At 33.4% G+C, this 21,539-nt stretch overlaps 2 protein-coding genes and 1 non-coding gene across 3 annotated transcripts; 1 reads left to right on the top strand and 2 right to left on the bottom strand.

Moving 5' to 3' along the window:
- Positions 1-5,487: 5,487 nt before the first annotated feature.
- Positions 5,488-14,867, top strand: LOC145070139 (uncharacterized). Its single transcript, XM_079017081.1, has 27 exons — positions 5,488-5,805; positions 5,921-6,149; positions 6,238-6,368; positions 7,627-7,749; positions 7,821-7,967; positions 8,085-8,632; positions 9,456-9,577; positions 9,661-9,752; positions 9,836-10,061; positions 10,979-11,042; positions 11,214-11,362; positions 11,470-11,540; positions 11,630-11,803; positions 11,886-11,957; positions 12,037-12,138; positions 12,223-12,312; positions 12,391-12,466; positions 12,549-12,645; positions 12,750-12,819; positions 12,944-13,123; positions 13,190-13,312; positions 13,386-13,469; positions 13,543-13,727; positions 13,809-13,947; positions 14,065-14,124; positions 14,278-14,382; positions 14,533-14,867. Exons 1-27 carry the CDS (start codon positions 5,716-5,718, stop codon positions 14,644-14,646), a joined length of 3,663 nt encoding a protein of 1,220 aa, XP_078873207.1. The 5' UTR covers positions 5,488-5,715; the 3' UTR covers positions 14,647-14,867.
- Positions 14,868-15,306: 439 nt separating this feature from the next.
- Positions 15,307-15,380, bottom strand: TRNAV-AAC (transfer RNA valine (anticodon AAC)). Its single transcript has one exon. It is a non-coding gene; the product is annotated as a tRNA-Val (tRNA).
- Positions 15,381-16,598: 1,218 nt separating this feature from the next.
- On the bottom strand, positions 16,599-19,079 carry LOC145070334 (Transducin/WD40 repeat-like superfamily protein). Its single transcript, XM_079017273.1, has 8 exons — positions 18,815-19,079; positions 18,515-18,716; positions 18,286-18,381; positions 17,856-17,930; positions 17,618-17,728; positions 17,453-17,544; positions 17,257-17,341; positions 16,599-17,182 (listed from the first exon to the last, which is right to left on the bottom strand). Exons 1-8 carry the CDS (start codon positions 18,958-18,960, stop codon positions 16,799-16,801), a joined length of 1,191 nt encoding a protein of 396 aa, XP_078873399.1. The 5' UTR covers positions 18,961-19,079; the 3' UTR covers positions 16,599-16,798.
- Between the last annotated feature and the right edge of the window lie 2,460 nt (positions 19,080-21,539).

The following is a 21,539-nucleotide window of genomic DNA, read 5'->3' as shown; positions in this document are numbered from 1 at the left end:
GGGTGGTGGCTGCCGCCACCGGTCGCCGTGTCGAGTGGCGGTGCGCTTTGCCTCTTGTGATAGATTCGTTTGGGGTGCTAGAAACCCTAATAGGCTCAAAGGAGCTCTAATGGGCCCAATGAAGCTTAATGGACTCTAATGGACCCAATAAAACCCATATGGGCTTAATAAGATTTTAGTGGGCTTATTAGGCCCAATAAAGCCCTAATTGTCATAAAAGGCCAACAAATTGATAAATGGGCTAATATTTGGATTGGAACACCCTAATGGCAATGAAAACCTAACTTTAAGAATTAATCGGGTCACACACACGAGAATTATTTAATAACTTGAGATATTAAATAATAATAATTGGCAAAGATTAATCTAAGCAATATTGGACTTATTGGATTAAGTCCTTAATGGGTTAAGTAGGAAACTTAACCCTAATCATCATTTTATGTGAAACCCTAATTTCACTTGGGTTTATTGTTGGGCCTTTCTATTGGGCCTTGATGATTGGGTTATTAAATGGGCGATCCAAGATCAAGCAAATGGTCTAGAGTAATTTAATGGGCCTAGGGTAAGGCCCATGTAAGGGGATTGGGCCTAATCTGGAAAATTGGGCCATAAATGGGACATAGTTTGGGCCTTAATGATTATATGATGTTGGGCCTTAGAATGAGACCATGTATAGGCCTAGGCCCAATTTGGAAAATTAGGCCATGTGTTGGGCTTTGATTCCTAGTTGACTTTAGTCCTACGGATTGGGCCTTGGGCTTGAAAAAGCCAAGCTTGGGGTAATGGAGTAATTATCCAAAGTAAGTGTTTATGGTTATGTAGTGGGACCCAATTATTAATTGGGTTATGTTTTGATATTGACAGATCGAGAATCTGTCATCCAGCAGCCGGGGTTGAGTTTGCGGGATTTCAGCAGTGTGGGATTGTGTCTACGGGACTTCAGCAGTGTGAGGTGAGTTACCTTCCAGTAACGGTGGGTCTACGACCACAATGTCGACCACCAGTAGGAGTTGTTGTTAGATGATTGTCTTCGTGATAATTGTCTATGTTTGCTACTACCTGTTATGTTTATGTGCTAGCATGATATTTTGTTATGTGATAGTGGTAGTAGGGGGGGGGGGTGAAATAGTCCCTGATTACCGGTCGATAGGGCCGAAGGGGTAGATTAGTACCCAACTATGCTAGAAAGATTATGATATATGTGATATGATATTATGTGGTAGCAGTAGGGGGTGAAATAGTCCCCACTTACCGGTCGACAGGACCGAAGGGGTAGGCCAGCACCCAGATATGCTAGTCAGTATATGACTTATGTGTTTATGCTATGCTTTTATGTGGTAGTGTTAGGGGTGAAATAGTCCCCGGTTACCGGTTGAAAGATACCGAAGGGGAGGCTAGCACCCAGATATGCTAGACAGTATATGGTCGATAGGACCGAAGGGGTAGGTCGGGCACCCAGATATGCCTGACAGTATATGTATGTTATATGATCGTATGGTATGTGGTATGATGGGGGAACTCACTAAGCTTCGTGCTTACGGTTTTCAGTTTTGGTTTCAGGTACTTCGTGTTTAAAGGAAAGGAGTCCACACTATGGTTTTCCGCACATGAGATCTTTGGGATTACACTCTGATATTGTTTTATGATAACATCTTTGATTATTTCTACTTTGGTTTTGAAATGACATGATATTACAGATGTTTTATTACACTGTTGGTTTTATAATGACGTATTTAAAAATGGAATTTTTGGCCTGTATTTTTGGGATGTTATAGATAACATTACCTAGGATTTTTGAATGTCTTTATTTGTTGTGTTGAATCATTGAATCATACATACATACATACATAATATCATAACTAATGTTAATATATGTATGCTTAATATTTTATAAGAATAATACATAATGTTTAGTGTCCATGTTGAACTAATGATTTTCTTCATTGTGACGAATAACTGATAGATAATAACACCATGTATGCCATATGAGTAATGGTATACTGTTAATATAATCACACCAAGTGATGACAAATTATTCTAAATAAGTAATTGAATACGAGTAATGCTTTTAAATTATTCTAATCAGAATAGTATACTATATAATGTGTAATGTAATAACAATATAATGAAAAAAGACCAAATACCTCTTTTACTTCATGCAAAACCAGCCCAAATGCATCTTTTACTTAACATTTTATTGAAAATGAGGTTGTGACTAACCTTAACATTTCACTAAGATGATCAAAATAAAAACCCAACAATAAAACATGTTGCAAGCTCCAAGCATCAACATGGTCACACATTTCCCTACGATGCTAACACAAATCTTACAAACAAACATAAAACATACAACATGATACTTAACATAAAACAATAAACATACTATTGTTCTAACCATAATAATATACAATGCTATCCAAATTTAAACAAATTTATGCTAAAAAGCCATTTTCCATCCATTTGTGTTTGAAAAAAAAAATCAAATTTAAAGAAAACTATGGTGAAGCTAATAAGAGCACTAAAATTGTGACTCATATTTTGGAAGTATGCACCTACTCTTAAACATGACTTAAGTCATGAGAAGGAGGAAGTGATACATGAGACTCGTTATTCATTTGAGATTTTCATTAAATAGATAGAATGCATAGATAGTTTAAAAGAATTTGTTGAATAACAATAATTTTTGTACATACGTGGAAATAGAGTGCTGCTATAAAAACATCATTTAAACACCTTATTTTAAAAGTCAAGCTTTAAAACTTGTGCATTATATAGGTTTTATAGCTTTCAAAATAAATTGTTTTGTATTATATTATTATTCTTTATATATCTTTTTTTATTTTTATTTTTTTCCTTTATTTTCTCCTTTCGTGGTTGATGAAGGCAAGACCTAACATTCCTAGATCTAACATTCCGATTATCCATATCCATAACATGACTTGAATGTGGAATATATGTTATTTTTTATTAAAATGAGTTTAAATGGAGATAGAATATAGATTTTTTTAACCATTACTAATTTAATAACTCAACTAATCGTATATAGTAATTTTTTAATTTATCAAGTGTTTATGTTAGTTGAAAATGCTATCGGTATCTTTTTTGTAACAATAAGTTGATTGTTTATTAATAGAAAACAAATAACCTATACAAGTTAAACGTCATTTTAATAACCCTTTTAATATAATTTATTTATGAAAATGAAATACCAAGTAAACATTAAATTATTTGAATTATGACAATAAAAAGTGTATCGAAATTAAACATCATTCTATTTTTTAAGTCTCAAATTATAAAGACAATATAACAAATAATAAAAAAAAATGTGAAAAAAAAGATAAAAACAAAAATACATAATAAGTAAATAATTATTATATAATCATTGTTTAAAAGTAATTAGAGATTATCATTATGTAATTATTGAGAGGTTGACTAAAAAGACACCTCATTTTATCATTTAGACATCCCATATACGAGTGTCTTTTTAGCCAACCCTAATTTTTAAGATATTTTTATTGGTTTAAATTTAGAGATTGTCTAAATAACTAAATGGGGTGTCCTTTAGGCCGGAAGGAGTGGTATCATCCAAACCGCACTCCCTTCACTGCCACATGCGCGCCACATAAATGTGGTTTCTTGCCACACCTTAGAAGTGGTGCCATATTTTTTTTTTGTTTTTATAAATAATTTAATCAAATAAAACTTCATTTAAAAAAACATTACATTGCATTACTTGGGTTTATTTTATTATTTTTAATGGATAAAATCTTTATTTTTTTTAAAGATAATATTTCATTAATTAAAAATAAAAACGTCATGCATTGCTTAATTTAAAAAAAAAAAACTAAAAATTTAGAAAAGCAAATTAGAAACATAAAACCTACAACTTAAAACACACACACACCAAATGATTATCAACTTGAAAAAAAATAGAAGTTAGCCAAGATTTGCATAACATTTTTTCACTTCCTCATTCATCGCCAAAATAACTTAAAGCTCGTCCCCGGTCATATGCGTCATGTCCAACGATAGTACTCTCATGTCACTGTCCCTTTGTTTTTGAAGCTCTCTTTCATAAGCAATTTGCAAAATCTTGTCTATTCTATCTTTTATACCCATTATGTCGGCCCCCATTTCTTTCAACTCGTTTGAATTCAACGTTTTACCTTGCCTGTGCTTTTTTGCTTTGTCTCTTCCAATTGGTCGGGAAGGTGGTGAAACTGGAACAAGTTCATCTTTGTTCAGATCAAATTGAACACGAGCATCTGATGTAGTGTGGTCGGACTCAAATGTTCTGATGCGTTTCGAACCACTGTCGATATGTTCGTCTGATGTTTTTTGTTTTGCCATTTCTTGTTATCTTTCATAAAATTCCAAACTTCAAGAAACTTGAAAGCCTTCAGGTTTTCTTTTTGATACACTTTTAACACTTTCCTCAAAATCACACCATCGCTTTCTCCACTTTTCCATTGACGTTTTCATGTTGGTATACAAATCATTAAACAACATGATTTCCTTGTTCATCTTCTCCCATTTCGAGTACAACTGATGCTTGAACGATATTCTCCACGATTCATTCCTTTATAAAACCTATGTAAAACGCGAATCAAAAAACGGTCATGTTTTTGTTTTTTTCCAGTTGTCGCATCTTCTGAAATATCGATCGAAGATTGTGCCAACACTAACACTTATAGGGGTTCCCAACATTTAGCATGCGCCTTTCTTTTCTTTTAGTTGTTGCTCGAATGGGCTGAGTTTGTTCAACGAATTCCGGTCCGAAATCAGAAACGATCGTATGTGGTTGTGCTTGTGTTTGTTGAACAAACTCGGGTTGAGACTAAAATCAAATGAATTAAAATCTGTGTTGGGTTGTGGTAGTGTTTGTGGTAGTGGTTGTGGAAAATACGGAAGCATACCGTCATAGTGGTAATACAGAGGTGAAAAAATCGGTTGCTCAAATGAAGGTTTTGGGGTTGCGGTGTTTCTAGTGTGTGTTTTTTCTTTGGTGGGCCTCTTGGAAAAAGACATTTTGAAAAAATTTGAGGAAAAGATAGTAAAAAGATAAGGAATTATTGTGAAGATTTTGTAAGAAATGGTAAATATATATAAGGTAAATAAAAAAATTAATTATGCACAATGGACCGTTTAACGGTCAAAAGTTGCACCATCCAATCAAAAGACGCGGCCAGAACTCGCCACACTGTGGCCAAAACCGCACCCAGGGAGTGTTCGCAGTTCAGGTGGTAAAACCGCGGTTTGGAATCGCGCCCACTCCCTACAGTCTTAGCCAACCCCTTGGAATAACAAAGATTGTTTTGTAGATACCTCTTATTCGCCGAAAGTTGACAAGTTCTACTCCGCCTAGCCTAGCTAACGGTAGTTTTTGTGTTATCCCGAAAACAAAATTAGTTGAGGGTTAGCAAACATTAATGACATTTGGTTGCCGGTAGCGGTGACATACCTATAAAATATTATATATTTCTGCGTAGTCTGTACCGAGCCACATCACTGCTCTCACCTCAACCTGCCCTTTCCTACTTCCTTCCGCGTCGCAACTCTCAACCCCAACTCCGTTTCATTATAAACACTCACAAACCCCCTTAAACAAATCATTTTCCCGTTTCAATCATTACATCTCCTTACAGGCTAATATATTTCATCAATTCTTTGTAATCATCTGCAAAACCAACTCTGAAACGAGGGAGGAATCTAGACATGGTAGAAACAAGGCGCACCTCATCTTCTTCGAAACGCACACTCTCATCACCATGTTCTTCTCCGCACTCTACAGGCAAAAGATCTAAGGTATTGTTAATGGCCATTATAATCCAAATCTTGAGGACCTAGGGTTAACAAAACCCTTGTTATTGTCGAATTGTGTTTGGAATTGGTTCAATTTTCTTACGATTGGTGGTGGCAGGCTGCTGAAGGGGCATCGTCGTCTACTGCAAGCTTACTTGAAGAGCCAATTAATGCAGTGGCGAAGGAATCAGGCGTGTGTGAGTCTCGAGGACAGGAGGTCCGGTCGGCTGATCCGACTAAGAAACAGATCGATGCATGTGGTGACGTTGTGCTTACTAATATTCTAGATGAAAAGTCTCCAGTTATGCAAGTGGATGGCGAACCGTTGGTGTCACCTATGTCTTTAGGTGCTTTGAAGTTTTCATCTTTTTCCTCATTGCATGTCTTATAAAATCTTTGTTACTGTTCCTACCTTGTATTCTATATGGTTTGTAGGGGATTCTGTGATCGACTCAGAGATGACTGAGACCAATGGTGGTTCAACGGTGTTAAATCGCTCCAAAAAAAGACAGTCAAAACCTAATGTTGGGGTTGCATGGGGGAAGCTTCTTTCCCAATCCTCTAAGGTTATATTTCTAAAGTTATCTTGCAATTCTAAGTTTCTAACTCCACTCTTAGTATTTATCAAGACACGAGTAAACGATTAGACATATTAGGGGTTATACAGAGCAAATTGGTACATATGTAAAATCATTAGTTAAAGTAGTAATACCAACTTGTAACATCAATAAAGATAACGTGGGACATTGTCTTATTAGAAGTCTCAATCATTCTTGATCTTCTATAACTTTAGAAAACTCATACCCTGACCATCACACCATCAAATGATTTATCAAGTTCTAGTTTCTACTGCGTTTAGATTTTTCCTTGAACTTGTGAAATAAGATTTTCACCATTATGTCTTTGTGCTAGTATTATGATTTTTGATTTTTTTTTCCATGGTACATATCACAATGTTTAGTTCCTCTACTTATTCAGTTTGTGAAGAAACATGCAAGGATAGCTTCTTGTCCAAAAGTCGACTTCTTTCATGTCACATGACAATGAAGAGAGTTGATAAGATTTTGCTTGGTAGATTAACGAGACATTAGGATTTCATTAGATGTTGCATCTTCTGTTAAAAGAGCCACATTGAAATATTCACATAGCTTGTAATTTTGGGTCATGGTACTCTTTTGCTCTTTTCAAGTGAAGTTCATTTTTAATACCAAATGATTTGCCCATCAATGACCTTTTGTAACACCCTAATTTACAAAGTACACCCAATTTTTTCTTTCTAAAATTAACTGAATCTTATAGGCAATTCACTAAAGATGTACTTAGGTACCCAAGTGGACATACAAATTGTATCAAACATGCTCAACCATACATTCAAAATAAATAACAAAGGGCATAAGGCGGGTATAACTAACAAAAGATCATAAGACAAAAAGGTATCCTTTTTACCCTAAGAACCACAATTTATAAATCCTAATTGTAATTCAACCTTCAAGAAGATAGTAAGAGCTCGTTCCTTGATTTTGTGATGTTAATATAACATTTAAGCATATAACTTTCAAGGCTTCAGTTTTCAACTGCAGCACAAGTTAATAAATAGTGGAAACTCGACACATGAATCCTGATCTTTCCCTTCCTATTTATGATTATCCTCTAGTCATGATATTTGAATTGAAGTTTTTATGGTATTGCAAGAGATGGATTTTCTTTTCGGGTATCTATATTTTTCTCATTGTCATGCAAAGCCCTACTTACTAATGTTTTCTGTGACAAACTGATGTTGGAATGTTTGTGATCTTATAAAAAATGCTTTTATGATGTTTCCAGATTCCTCATATTGTTATGGATCGTTCTCTATTCACTGTTGGTCAAGGCCGCCAATGTGACTTATGCATTGGTGATCCATCCATCAGTAAATCATTGTGTAGCCTTCGACACATAGAGTCAGAGGTAATCTTACTTTTCTTTCTCGTTTTTGCAATTAGCTTATGTAACATTATTATTCTGTTTATTCTACACAGCGAGGAGGTTCATCCATTACTTTACTTGAAATCACGGGTGACAAAGGTGCTGTCAAAGTCAATGGCAAAATTTATCCTAAAAAGTCAACCGTTCCACTTAAAGCAGGAGACGAGGTGATCTTCAGCTCATCAGGAAGGCATGCTTATGTATCCTAAACACCATGTTCATACTTCATGGTTTCTTATGTTCTTTTTTTTATTCCAATTATATTCTCACTGTGCATCATTACATGGAAGGAAACAACTTCCTTAACATAGTATCAGATATTTCAGAAGCAATTGAATGATGCTGAGCCTGCAAGTGTGACACCTTCACTGAGTATTCTAGAAGCACATAACAGTTCACTCAAGGGAATGCAGCTTGAGGAAAGATCTAGAGACCCATCTGCTGTTGCAGGAGCATCAGTATTAGCATCTTTGTCAAGCATCCAGAAAGAGTTATCACTTGTCCCGCCACTTGGCAAGGGTTTGCAACCTGGAATGCCACCTGTACCATCTACTGATGGGAGAGGTAGTGAATTTAGTGAGAAAGCTGTTGTAGATGATCCGGTTGATGCAGAAGTGGGAAAGGTCCCTGAGGCAGGTCATGAATTAAGGCCATTACTGAGGATGCTTGCAGGATCATCGGGTCGTGAGATTGAAATTTCAAATCTTGTTGACGCGCAAAGGGAAATCAGACAACTTTTTAAGGATATTGATGTTCCAATCTCGTTATCATCACGTCGTCGAGCCTATAAGGACAGATTAAAAAAACGTATTATTGATCCTAATACGATTGAAGTTTCGTTTGACAATTTTCCGTATTACCTAAGGTGCAAACACTAAATCAGTTTTGGATATATATATATATATATATATATATATATATATATATATATATATATATATATATATATATATATATATATATATATATATAATAGGGTTAATTGTGTCAATTCACCTAATAGCAACAAACTTTGCATTTTTTTTTACCAAAATAGGCAATGTACTTTACTTTTTAATCATAATATCAACCAATTTGCAATTCTTTTAACGATTTTAATCATAATATCTCTGCCCTATACCTCTATTTTTTCGGCTAACAATTAAAACAAAACCAAATCTGAATCTTATTAGGTTTCTAAGTTATATATTGTCAAAATGGGTAGAAAAATAAAAGTTGGTTGCTATTGTGGGTACAAAATAAAGCATGTTCCCTATTTTGATAAAAAGTGTAAAGTTTTGTTGCTATTTGTCTTATTTTGTGCTACGTGTTCAACATTTTTTTTTAAATCTTGCTTGATCTTTCTTTAGAGCTAGATTTTTTGGTTATAATTTTATTATACATAAATAAATTAGATATCAGAAAACATTCACTTCTTTATTTTATTTTTCATTTTCAACTTTGGTGGGCATTTTTGTAACATAGTGTCTTCCTTAAATGTTTTAGTTTGCATACATTTCATTCATCCTTTGTTCAATCTGATCATACTAATCTTTGTCTAAACTCTCTTGCTGACAAACTGGAAGTTTCATACTTGATGGTAGTTTTTTACGCAAAAATGAAAAGTTTCTTTGTTTTATGTGCATGGTGTCCTGATTATTATGTATAGACATTGCTAGTAATGTTGCTATTTGATTAAAATTCTACAGTGAAACCACAAAAAGTGTGTTGATTGCTTCAACATATATACATCTGAAGTGTAATCAGTTTGTGAAGTACACCTCAAATTTGCCTACCGTATGCCCCAGAATCCTTTTATCTGGCCCAGCTGGTACTCCTTCAACCCTTTGTGCAAAAAATATATATTTCTTGTTTTTTTTTACTTGAAATTATAATTTGTATGGCTTTACACAGGTTCAGAAATATACCAAGAAACATTAACAAAGGCTCTTGCCAAACATTTTGGTGCTCGATTGCTCTTCGTGGATTCTCTTTCATTACCTGGCGTATGCTCTTCATAATATTTGTAGTTTACTCTTTGATATTACTTAACCATCCTTACTGGACTTGTATTGTTTTATTATATCAGGGATTATCAGCAGGTAAGGAAACTGAGACACCGCTGAAAGAGAGCACAAGGGCAGAAAGGGCAAGTTTTTTCACAAGAAGAGTTGCACGTGCAGGTGTTATACATTCTAAAAAACCAACATCAAGTGTTGAAGGTGATATAGCAGGAGGATCCACTACAGGTTCTCTTGCTATGCCAAAGCAAGAGGCATCCACCGCAACATCAAAAAGTTACACTTTTAAAGAAGGTATATATATAATCCTTGCGTTCTAAATGGTCTATGCTGCTGATGTCAGTATATAATTGTATCTTATCTGGTTTTTTTGACTTAATTGGGTAAAGCAATTAATCTGGACAGATATATATATATGGTTGTTCTTTCTTGACTTAATCCGGACAGAATGACTTAATGACATAAGCTAAAAAACATGGCTTAATGTATTCAGACACTAACCCTTTACTTATTTGATAAAATTGATGAGTGTTCTGAATTTTTTTTATTTGGAATGTAAGGGTAGAGTTATTGTTTAGTCTCATTTAGACGGTTTATTCAGTCTAGAAAAGAAACAAACTTTATGTATGCAACACTTTATTCAAACAAACATCATTACTCATTCAACCACTTTACCTATACAGAACTTGGGGGTGTTTGGGATTGCTTATTTAAGGTGCTTATTAGCTTATTGCAGTTAACCCCTTCATTAGTCATGCTATTAAGCACCTTCGAGTGTTTAGATAGAATAAAATGAAAAGTGCTTATTGACTTAAATAAACAGTTTTTGATAAGTTGTTTTCCTTCTAACTTATTTGAAAGTGTTTATTATATGTGAAGCCAGTTAACCCCTTCAGGCTTTCACCACCGTTTTAACCCTAAAAACCACATGTATTGTACCCTTGTTTCTTTTTTCATGACCGGCGATAGATACCAATTTTACCCTTTTACCCCTAATCCCTTTTGGTCATTTTACATGTATAAGCAGAACTTGCCTACCACTAAAAACCAACTTAACTGTTTATTGCATTTTGGTACCGCATAAGCTAGTAAACACTTCAAAAACATAAACTTTTTAAATAAGCAATCCTAAACAACCCCTTAATAGGAGAAAAAAGAAATAACCCATAACTTCATCTATGTAATGGAAAATTTCATTTTACATTTGGCAGGTGATAGAGTTAAGTTTGTGGGTCCCTTGTCATCTGGATTTTCTCCTCTACAAGCTCCCGTGAGGTATCTTCACTTGTACATCCATTGAGTTCTTTGTTTTTGTTTAAACTCAAGAAGAAATGCATTGGTTTCTTAAAAAGTATTGCTTGTTAAATGTGTGTGTGTGTGTATATATATATATATATATATATATATATATATATATATATACTTATTTATTTATTTATTTCATAGGGGTCCTGCATATGGTTATAAGGGAAAAGTGCTGCTTGCATTTGTTGAAAATGGGCACTCCAAGATTGGTGTTAGATTTGATAAAAAAATTCCAGAAGGCAATGATCTTGGAGGCATTTGTGAAGAAGATCATGGTTTTTTCTGTGCTGGTAATAATAAAAAATTTAACCAATCCGTACTATTTTCATACCTTTCATTGTTAGTTACAGTGTGGATTAATAAATAAAAAAAACTTCTTTATTGGTATCATATGCAGCTGAATTTCTTCGCCTTGATTCTTCGAGCTCAGATGACATTGAGAAGCTTGCAATTAGTGAACTTCTTGAGGTAGTTTTGAACCTGTTTTTTTTTTTTTTTTTTACTGTGTTCATTGAAACAATTACAGAAAATGTTGTATTTACTGTTTATCCATGCAGGTTGCTATAAAAGAAAGTAGAATCAATCCATTGGTAATATTTGTAAAAGATATAGAAAAGTCAATGCTTGGAAACCCTGATGCCTATGCTGCTTTTAAAAGTAAGCTTGAGAAATTGCCTGGGAATGTGGTTGTCATTGCTTCACATGTTCAAATGGACAACCTGAAAGAGAAAGTAAGAATTTAAATTATAATATCAAATAATTTTATATGCCAATCATTTACACTTTTATTTAACTAATTTAATTGTTTTGCAGACTCATTCTGGTGGATTAGTGTTTACAAAATTTGGGAACAATCAGACTACATTACTTGACCTGGCTTTCCCGGTAATAATTGCTAATTTATTTTTGAAGCAAATGTACTTCAAATAAACATCAATTAAAGATTTGGTGTGATTAATTTCAGGATAGTTTTGGTAGACTAAATGATAAAAGCAAAGAAAGCCCAAAAGCCTTGAAGCAAGTCACTCGTCTTTTTCCAAATAAAGTCACCATACAGACGCCTCAGGTAAACTAAATCCCATTTTAGGATTTTGTATGTGTTTGAGGATATTAATTAATGTTTTTAATTTTATAACCATGTCCATGGCAGGATGAAACATTACTTTCAGACTGGAAGCAACAGTTAGATCGAGATACAGAGACCTTGAAATCAAAGTCAAACATTATCAGCATTCAAACAGTGAGTATACTATTATGATTTTTTTTAATCACCATTTAAAATTTGTAGCATTATTTTTACTCAATGTCATGATTTCAGGTTTTGAATCGAGTAGGTCTTGGTTGCTCAGATCTTGAAGCAACCTGCATAAAAGATCAAGCCTTGACAAATGAAAGTTAGTTCCATTTTTTCTTCAATTATTTTCATTTTGTTTTATTTGTTTAGTTTCTAAGTAATTGCTCTTTTTGTTATAATAGATGCTGAAAAGGTTGTTGGATGGGCGCTTAGTCATCACTTTATGACAAGTTCTAAATCTTTTGCTAAAAACACTGACGTTGTGATTTCTAGTGAAAGGTATCCTTAAAAAGGAACAAAAAAACAAGAGCAATCCATTATTGTTCTTTCTTTATTTTATTGTATATTCATGCTTACTTTGTGTTTTATGCTATGTATTGTAGCATCAAGTATGGGCTGGACATATTGCAAGGTACTCTTAACGAGAGTAAAAGTTCAAAGAAGACACTAAAGGTAAAACAAAAAATAGTACAAGCTGCTTCTTTCCATTATGACAACAAGTAAATGAGACACATGTTCATATACAAGTAGAAAAATTAAATTATAAAACAATGAGATGAGATGAGATTGATTGCAGGATGTGGCTACTGAAAATGAATTTGAGAAGAGACTCCTATCTGAAGTTATTCCTCCAAATGATATTGGTGTTAGTTTTGATGATATTGGAGCTTTAGAAACAGTGAAGGATACTTTAAAAGAATTGGTGATGCTACCTCTCCAAAGGCCTGAATTATTTTGTAAAGGACAATTAACAAAGGTAAAATTATATATATTTATTCTTTTTGTTGTAACAGGGGTAAGTAAGGTTTTTGTTGTATTCCAGCCTTGCAAAGGAATTTTGCTTTTTGGGCCACCTGGCACTGGTAAAACAATGCTAGCAAAAGCTATTGCAACTGAGGCAGGTGCAAATTTTATCAACATATCAATGTCAAGCATTTCTTCAAAGGTATTCTTGTCATTTTTGATAATTTTTTGGTTGGCAATATAATTAACATGTTGATGTTGATGGTTGTTTGTAGTGGTTTGGTGAAGGGGAGAAGTATGTGAAAGCGGTTTTCAGTCTTGCGAGTAAAATAGCTCCCAGTATTGTGTTTGTGGATGAGGTTGGTAACAATTACAAAGCTTGTATCAATTAATTATTTATCAAATTTTCTTAAAAAAAATGTAATGTAATAGGTGGACAGCATGTTGGGTAGACGTGAAAATCCAGGTGAACATGAAGCGATGCGGAAAATGAAAAATGAGTTTATGGTGAATTGGGATGGACTGCGTACAAAAGACAGAGAGCGTGTACTTGTACTTGGTGCCACCAACAGGCCTTTTGATCTTGATGAGGCTGTAATTAGGAGACTACCTAGGAGGTTGCTAAATCTTTTTCTTTTTCCTTTTTTTTTCTTCTTCTTCGCTAATAATATAATATATAATATAATAATATGTTGCAGGTTGATGGTGAATTTACCGAATGCCACAAACAGAGAGAAGATTCTAAGAGTGATTTTGGCGAAAGAGGAATTGGGACCAGATGTTGATCTTCAAGCCGTGGCAAATATGACGGATGGCTACTCGGGGAGTGATTTGAAGGTTATTATCGTCTTTTTTCTCCTTCTCTCTGTCTCTGTGTGTGGATTTGGGGTATTTTTGTTTACTTTACTTTGTGTGTAGTGTTTGGTTACTGATAGAGTTGTGTTGGAATTTCAGAATCTTTGTGTGGCAGCTGCACATTATCCAATAAGAGAAATTTTGGAAAAGGAAAAGAAGGTTTGTCTCACTTTTTAGTTTTTAAAGATGTTAGCATCCAATTAATATATATATATATATATATATATATATATATATATATATATATGCCAGCTTGACAGACTATTATTATTAAATGTTTATGTTGATTTATGAGATTGTTTGTATGCACAGGAGAAGGCTGCGGCATTGGCAGAAAACAGAGTGTTACCTCCTTTGCATGGCAGTGCAGATGTTCGGCCTATAATTTTGGATGATTTTAAAAGTGCCCATCAACAGGTACGTAACAAAAAAAAAATATATGTGCATCATTAAATTTTGATTTGTTGGTAGCACATCCACAGCCACAGATGATTGAATTTTGAGTTGCTCTTTCATTTGTAATGAGAAAAAACATGTCATAAATAGAATGTTCTTTCTTATGTGCAGGTATGTGCAAGTGTATCCTCAGAGTCGGCAAATATGAATGAGCTGCTACAATGGAACGAACTGTATGGAGAAGGTGGATCCAGGAAGAAGAAACTCCTCAGCTATTTCATGTGAAGTCAACCAAACCGAGTGTATAGCAACAGAATCGTCTTTACTTTGTTTGACTTTGACCAAGAATTTTTTTTTTTTTTTTTTTTTTTAAACAACCATTATTAGGTAGGCAACTGTATAGAGTAAGACTCGTTAGTTCAACTCTTCCCATCTCATCATGTTTTCAGATTATCAAATACCATTAACTTTAACTTGGTAGGTCAATGTCAATTTGTGTTGTGTTTCGGGAGTATGTACATTAATACTTGTTAAGTTAAGTTATGTGTGGACTGAAAGCTGAAAAATGTCAGTAAGGCTTTAGAGATTCTACCAAATCAAAACTCAACTAAAGTAATTAATTTTATTAAAAATTATTCTGCGAGTTGAAAGGCCTCATACTGGTGTAGTTGAATGCATCTTTTTGTACCTCTATTTCACAGTTTGAATGATGGGTTAAATGATTAATATATCATATATGATTAGATAAGCTAAATTAACAAAAGTAATTAATTTTCTAAAATTAAGTGATTTAAAAGATTGCATAAAATAACAAAAATACACTTCGGACGATCGATCTTCCATCAATTTATTATATTTCTTTAGATCAACATGATCGGATGTGGACGTAGAGAAATTTGGTGAAAAAAGTAGGCAGACATTGTCCAGTTTAAAAAAATGAAACTTTGGCTTCGCCCGGGTTCGAACCGGAGACCTTCAGTGTGTTAGACTGACGTGATAACCAACTACACCACGAAACCTTGTTGATATCTTTCCCAGAAGACTAATAATCAAATCATGTCATGCCTGTTAGTGTTTCAAGTATGCACCTTCTTGTGTAATGTTATTTACTCTTTCAATCTGTATTTATCCACCCTTTGTTACAAATAAAACAATTATATTTTACTAAAAACAAACACTAAATTGTTAAAATAATCTAGAATGAGCATGGTTGGCTATGCTTTTCATAATAGTTACAAGTATCAATTTCCAATTCATCTGGACGAATTTGGTTGCTATTATAGAGCCAAGCAAGTAAAAGTCAATAAATTCATCTTAAATCCAAATATGAAACAGATCTTCCAGATTGTACAAAACAAAAAAAAAACATCATAATTGGTAACTACATCCTCCCAGACATATTTACTAATAATATTTCTATGGATTCTCAAAATTTAAGATATAATCTCTATTGTGGATGGTCTATCGCCCATCTAAAACTACTTATTCATCATTTTCATATCTCTCTCTCTCTCTCTCTCTCTCTCTCTCTCTCTCTCTCTCTCTATATATATATATATATATATATATATATATATATATATATATATATAAACTAAACCTATTTAAAAAAAAAAAAATAGTAAATAATAGGGCCCGCATCACCACCACCTCCAGATGATCCATATGATCCATAACGTCTTCTTTTTCCCTTCTATATCCTTGTACTTTGCCCAGGGTCGGTCCAGACGGTGGGCAATCCAGGCGACCGCCTAGGACCCACATCTCCAGGGGCCTAAAATTTATGGTTTATATATATAAAAAAAATTATCACCTAAATGATTTTTAAGACGTAAATTTGGTTCAAACTCAAATTAGCTCAAAAGATAAACGATTTAACTTGCTTTTTATTGTTAATCGAACACGTCTATACCAAAGAATAAATAATATTTTTTTTAATCTTTATTTATATTTGTCTTTGAGGTATTATTTTTTTCTTTTCGCCCCGGGCCCCATATACGTTTGGACCGGCCCTGACTTTGCGAAATACACCTTCAGAGGCTCTAACTTTGTCATCGCCATTGATTGTCTTCCTCTTCTCCCTTCTATTGTTTAATATTAAATTACTAACATAGTAATGTAACTTTGCAATATATTAAACAAATCAATTATTTTGGAACAATCCATAACTATTACTCATTTTGACCTGTTTTCTAAACTGTTAATAATTCTACCGTCTCACTAACAAGACTAAGACGTGATGGAAAAAGCATTGATACACGTTTTCACTAAAAATGAATTGTTTTTTTGTTACACAACCAGAGAGTAGAAAACTAGACACTGACAAATCATAGAACTTGACATGGTAGTGAAAAGAAATTATAAAAAAGTAAACAAAGAAAAAGCAAAACAGGAAGTATTGCACAACATCAAAATACACACACCACTTGCAGTCACTCTAATAAGGTTGATGCCTCTTTTTCTTGCGATTTTTGGGGTGTTTTTCAACCAATGAAGTTGATATCCACGATTGATTTATGTCAGACGAATTGTCAGACAACCAGCAACACAATCGTCCGTCTTCGCCACCTGTCCACCCAAATATCCCCTGTGTTTGGTTCTGGTTTTCATTGTTCATCACACTTCTCATGGTGGGTGAAGGCAGCACACTCCTAACAACACCACCATGGCCACCATGGAGAACCGCTTCTGGTGACAAAATTGATCTCATACCTTCTGCATACCCTACAGGGAAGTATCCCAAACTGCCGCCATTTGTGCCGCCTATAACCCATAACCGCTCATCCACCGACGAGTAGTGACAGTCAACAAAATAGTCAACCTGAAAATGGAAATGTACAAACAAGTTTAATGAAAGTAGAAGGTGGTTAATAATTTAGAAAGCAAATAACCCACATGATCTAGAGACCAGCTATTAGAGGCCAAGGTACGAGCATCCTCAAAATTAGCTTCAACTCTAGACTCTTTCAAATCCCAAATACTGAATCAAGAGACATAAACCAAGAACAAAGTATTAGAAACATCAAGTATTTATTTATTTAATTAAAAGTTCTTTTAGCATGCATCCATATTCAAATGAATTTATAAGTACCTTAAAGTTTCAATATGTGACAAACACCATAGCTTCTCATATGTCCCTCCAAAAAGCCCCACTTTTCCGATAGATGTCCCCACATTAATCACCTCCATTACATCGATCATGTCAGTAAAATCATATCAAAAAAACAAATAAAAGATCTGGTGATTCCACACTTACTGATTGCAGATGATCATCATCATTGATTTCTCCACTGGTGTCATAGGTACAAATTAGTCCATCAATAGAGGCAGATACAAGCTTATTTTTCTCATTTGGTACAAAATGAACCTGTCACCAATTGTAATTCATGATAAGTTCTTTTCTTTGTATGATCAAAATTATAAAAATAACATAAACATGATCCATACTGTTCTTATTCATTAAACATGATAAGAGCCATAGCATAGGAACAAACCTGTGTCACATCATCCATATGAGACTCATCCAAGCAGGCAACCTGCTTCTTGTTTCTCCAATCCCAGAAAAGTATCTACTTGCAATATTATATCAGGAACATTAATGTTAATACCAGCTTTATTAGTACAATACATAGAATCTATTTTATTATTTAGATCAATATGGTTCAGTTTGAGGATTCTTGTTTTTGTGATTATGAACTAAGGATACAAAATGCAGATCAAAAACCATAATGGCAGATTAATTTGTTATATCAGCTCATAATTCTTTGGGATGAATGGACATCAATGTGAAGAAACCGGCTGTGCTGATTGAATATGTTTTTAATCAACCAAGGTACATCTTAAGCACATGCAATGTCACATATAGAACTGGAAACGTGCACAAAAGTGAAAAAAAAATAAGATGTAAAGATGCAACTGCATTACCTGAGATTTACAACCTGCAGCAAGAAGATGATCACCTGATCCGCCAAATGAAAAACTAAATATTTCTTGAGAAGGACCAGCATTTAGACACGACACCTGCATTTCATGTGCAATTTATACACATAGTGAACATCATAGCTTCATGTGCAATTTATACCACTTCACAAAGTTGGAATTCGAAATATCAAAATCAGGAATCATATGGTTAGAAACACAGGAAGGGAGAAACCTGTTGGTAAGAGCGAGTATCCCAAGCCCTGAGAGTGCCATCGGACGAGCAAGAGTGCAATATACTACCCGAAAATAAGATGTGGTTAATACTATCAGAATGCTGTCCTCTGCAGCATTCTCCGACGAACTGACCGGTAACCGGTGAATACAGCTTCACGGTATTTGACGACAGAGACACGGCCATCGTTGTCCAGTCTTCCCTAAAACCGAATTCACACAAACACACGAATCAATCAATTATATTCTAATTCTACAAGTAAAGCCGACATGTTTGAGGTTATGGATAGGGTTAACATACTTGGGGACAATTTGGAAAACGTAATCATCACCGAAGTTGGTTTGAATGGAGTTTTTTAATGCAAATCGCTTCGATGAGCTGCTGGAATCGGGAATGATGCGGTTATGTTGTTCATTTACTTCTACGTCCATATCTGTCGCGTCCATTTGTGGCGACTGGCGAGGCAACTGGCAACCAAGCAATTGGGAGGCGGAAGGTATACAACTCCCGGTGTGCCGCCGAGGGCCGAGGGTTTAGGCTCTTTCTTTTTCCCTTAGGAAGCCATATTGTTTAAATATTTATTTATTATTAATTTATTGACAAAATTGAAAAAATGTCCTCTGAATGAATATTTTTTTTTTTTTTTTTTTTTTTTTTTTTTTTTTTTGTGTATATAATTTCGTATATACCCATCTTAAACTTCAACTTAATTTCTCAATATCATATTTATCTTTTATAAATTTTCAAAATATCATATTTTCTAAAATCTTTTTTTATAATGTTTTTAATATTTTTCAATTATTTTTTATACCTTAAAATTATTATAATAATTAAAATTTTTAACCATATTATCCTTACGTCTATGATAATGGAATGTAAACTTCTAAATTGTTGGAGTGTCGCTCTCTTAACAGATAAAAATATTCATCTTCAACCATCTCTATCAAATGTATATTTTGATTGTTTAGTTTTTGTTGTTGTTGATTATTATCATGTTGTAGATGGAAGATATTTTAGATATTACCATTGATATTTTAATATTTAAAAAGTGTATATATAATATTTTGATATTTAAGAAGGGTATATATGATATTTTGATGTTTAAAAATGACATGTATGATATTTTGAAATTTTATGAAGGGTAAATATGATATTTAGAAATTTTATGAAGCGTGAATATGATATTTAGAAGTTAAGTTGGGTAAATTTGATATTATGATGTTTAAGAATAGAATATATGAAAATCTCCTTTTTTTTTTTATTAAAAAACGTTAATTTTAATGATCATTTTTATATAACTTCTTTTTATTTTATTCAATTAAAATACATTATTTTTTTTTAATTTTTTATTCGATTAATTTTTTATTCTATTATTATATATTAATAAATATTATTTATTGGATTATTAATTTTTTTTAAATATTTATTTTAATTTGTTTTTTATTGGATTGATTATTTATTATTGGATTATTATATATTAATAAATATTACTGTTAATATGTAATATTTGTGTATTAATAAAATATTAATTTAGTGGATTACTAATTTCTTTTAAATAATTAGTTTTTTTAATTTATGTTTATTGGATTAATCCTTTTTTATTGGGTTATTATATATTAATAAATATTATTTTAATATATAACATTTATATATTAATAAATATCACTTTATTAGTCTCTTTAGTTAATTTTTTAATTTCATTTTTATTGGATTAGTTATTTTTTGGATAACACAACCATCATCCTAATTTATTTTTAAAAATCACATTATCACACCACTGTCGGACTGGGTAATTGTAGTGGTTAAACTTCATCCCCAATATAAGATTGTAGGGAGTAAGTGGGTCTTCAAGAAGAAGACTAATATAGATGGCAATTTACACACATTCAAATTAAAACTTGTTGCTAAAGGATTCATTCAAACTCAAGGGGTTGATTATGATGAAACATTTTCATCAGTTGTTATTATTAAATCTATTAGGATGCTACTTGTCATAGTTGCATATTATAACCATGAGATATGGAAAATAGATGTCAAAACTGCTTTTCTAAATGGACACTTAGAAGAAGATGTCTATATGGTTCAACTCAAACATTTTGTCGACCAAAAGCATCCTAATAAAGTGTGTAAACTCAGGAGATGCATTTACGGGTTAAGACATGCATCTCAAAATTGGAATCATCATTTTGATGATGAAATCACAAAGTATGGTTTTGTTAGAAACGAAGATGAATCTTGTGTTTACGTGAAAACTAGGAGGAGCTCGGTGTCCTTCTTGGTAATGTATGTGGATGCCATACTTATTTACAAGGTGTAAATGCTTGCTATGAAAGTGCTTATCAATGAAGGACCTTGGTGAGGCTCAATATATTCTCGTAATCAAAATCTATATCATAATAGATCAAAACGATTAATAGGTTTAAGCCAAAGTATATATATTGATAAAGTCTTGAAATGGTTTAATATGGAAAACTCTAAGAGAGGATTTGTACCTATGACATATGGCATTATACTGAGTTCATCTCAATGTCCTAGTACAAAGGCCGAGCTAGACAAAATGAAGGATGTTTCATATACTTTGGCAGTTGGATCCATCATGTATGCCATGAATTGTACTATACCTGATCTTGCTTATGCTATGAGCATGGTAAGCAAATACCAACAAAATCCAGGGAAGAGTCATTGGATAACTGTGAAGAACATCCTTAAGTACTTGCGCAAAACTAAGGATATGTTTATCGTTTATGGAGGCGTTGAAGAAATCTTAAGTGTAAAGTGCTACATTGATCGTTCCTTCATAATAGGTCGAGATGATTGCAAGTCGCACTCAGGATATTTGTTCATCGTAAATGAGGGTGCAATGTTCTGGAAAAGCTTCAAGAAAAGTGTTATTGCACAATCCACTACAAAGTAAGAATACATCACTGCTTCATAAGCTGCATAAGAGGCTGCTTGGATGAAGAAATTCATTGGAGATCTAGGTATGGTTCCTTCAATTCAGGATCCCCTCGACATCTTCTGTGAC

Source organism: Lactuca serriola, chromosome 8, assembly GCF_051521515.1.
Source record: "Lactuca serriola cultivar US96UC23 chromosome 8, Lser_US96UC23_V15, whole genome shotgun sequence".
NCBI classification, from domain to species: Eukaryota; Viridiplantae; Streptophyta; class Magnoliopsida; order Asterales; family Asteraceae; genus Lactuca; species Lactuca serriola.
Note: the sequence above shows the minus strand (reverse complement) of the source record. Positions and strands in the feature narration are given on the sequence as shown.

Bases quoted from the DNA above. Each gene is read 5' to 3' on its own strand.
- LOC145070139 (XM_079017081.1), top strand. From the start codon at position 5,716: ATGGTAGAAACAAGGCGCACCTCATCTTCTTCGAAACGCACACTCTCA. The intron at 7,750-7,820 runs GTAATCTTACTT...TATTCTACACAG, and splicing joins TTCGACACATAGAGTCAGAG to CGAGGAGGTTCATCCATTAC. The intron at 11,363-11,469 runs GTAATAATAAAA...TATCATATGCAG, and splicing joins TCATGGTTTTTTCTGTGCTG to CTGAATTTCTTCGCCTTGAT.
- LOC145070334 (XM_079017273.1), bottom strand. From the start codon at position 18,960: ATGGACGCGACAGATATGGACGTAGAAGTAAATGAACAACATAACCGC. The intron at 17,931-18,285 runs GTAATGCAGTTG...TATTGCAAGTAG, and splicing joins CTGCAGGTTGTAAATCTCAG to ATACTTTTCTGGGATTGGAG. The intron at 17,729-17,855 runs GTTTGTTCCTAT...AATTGGTGACAG, and splicing joins ATATGGATGATGTGACACAG to GTTCATTTTGTACCAAATGA.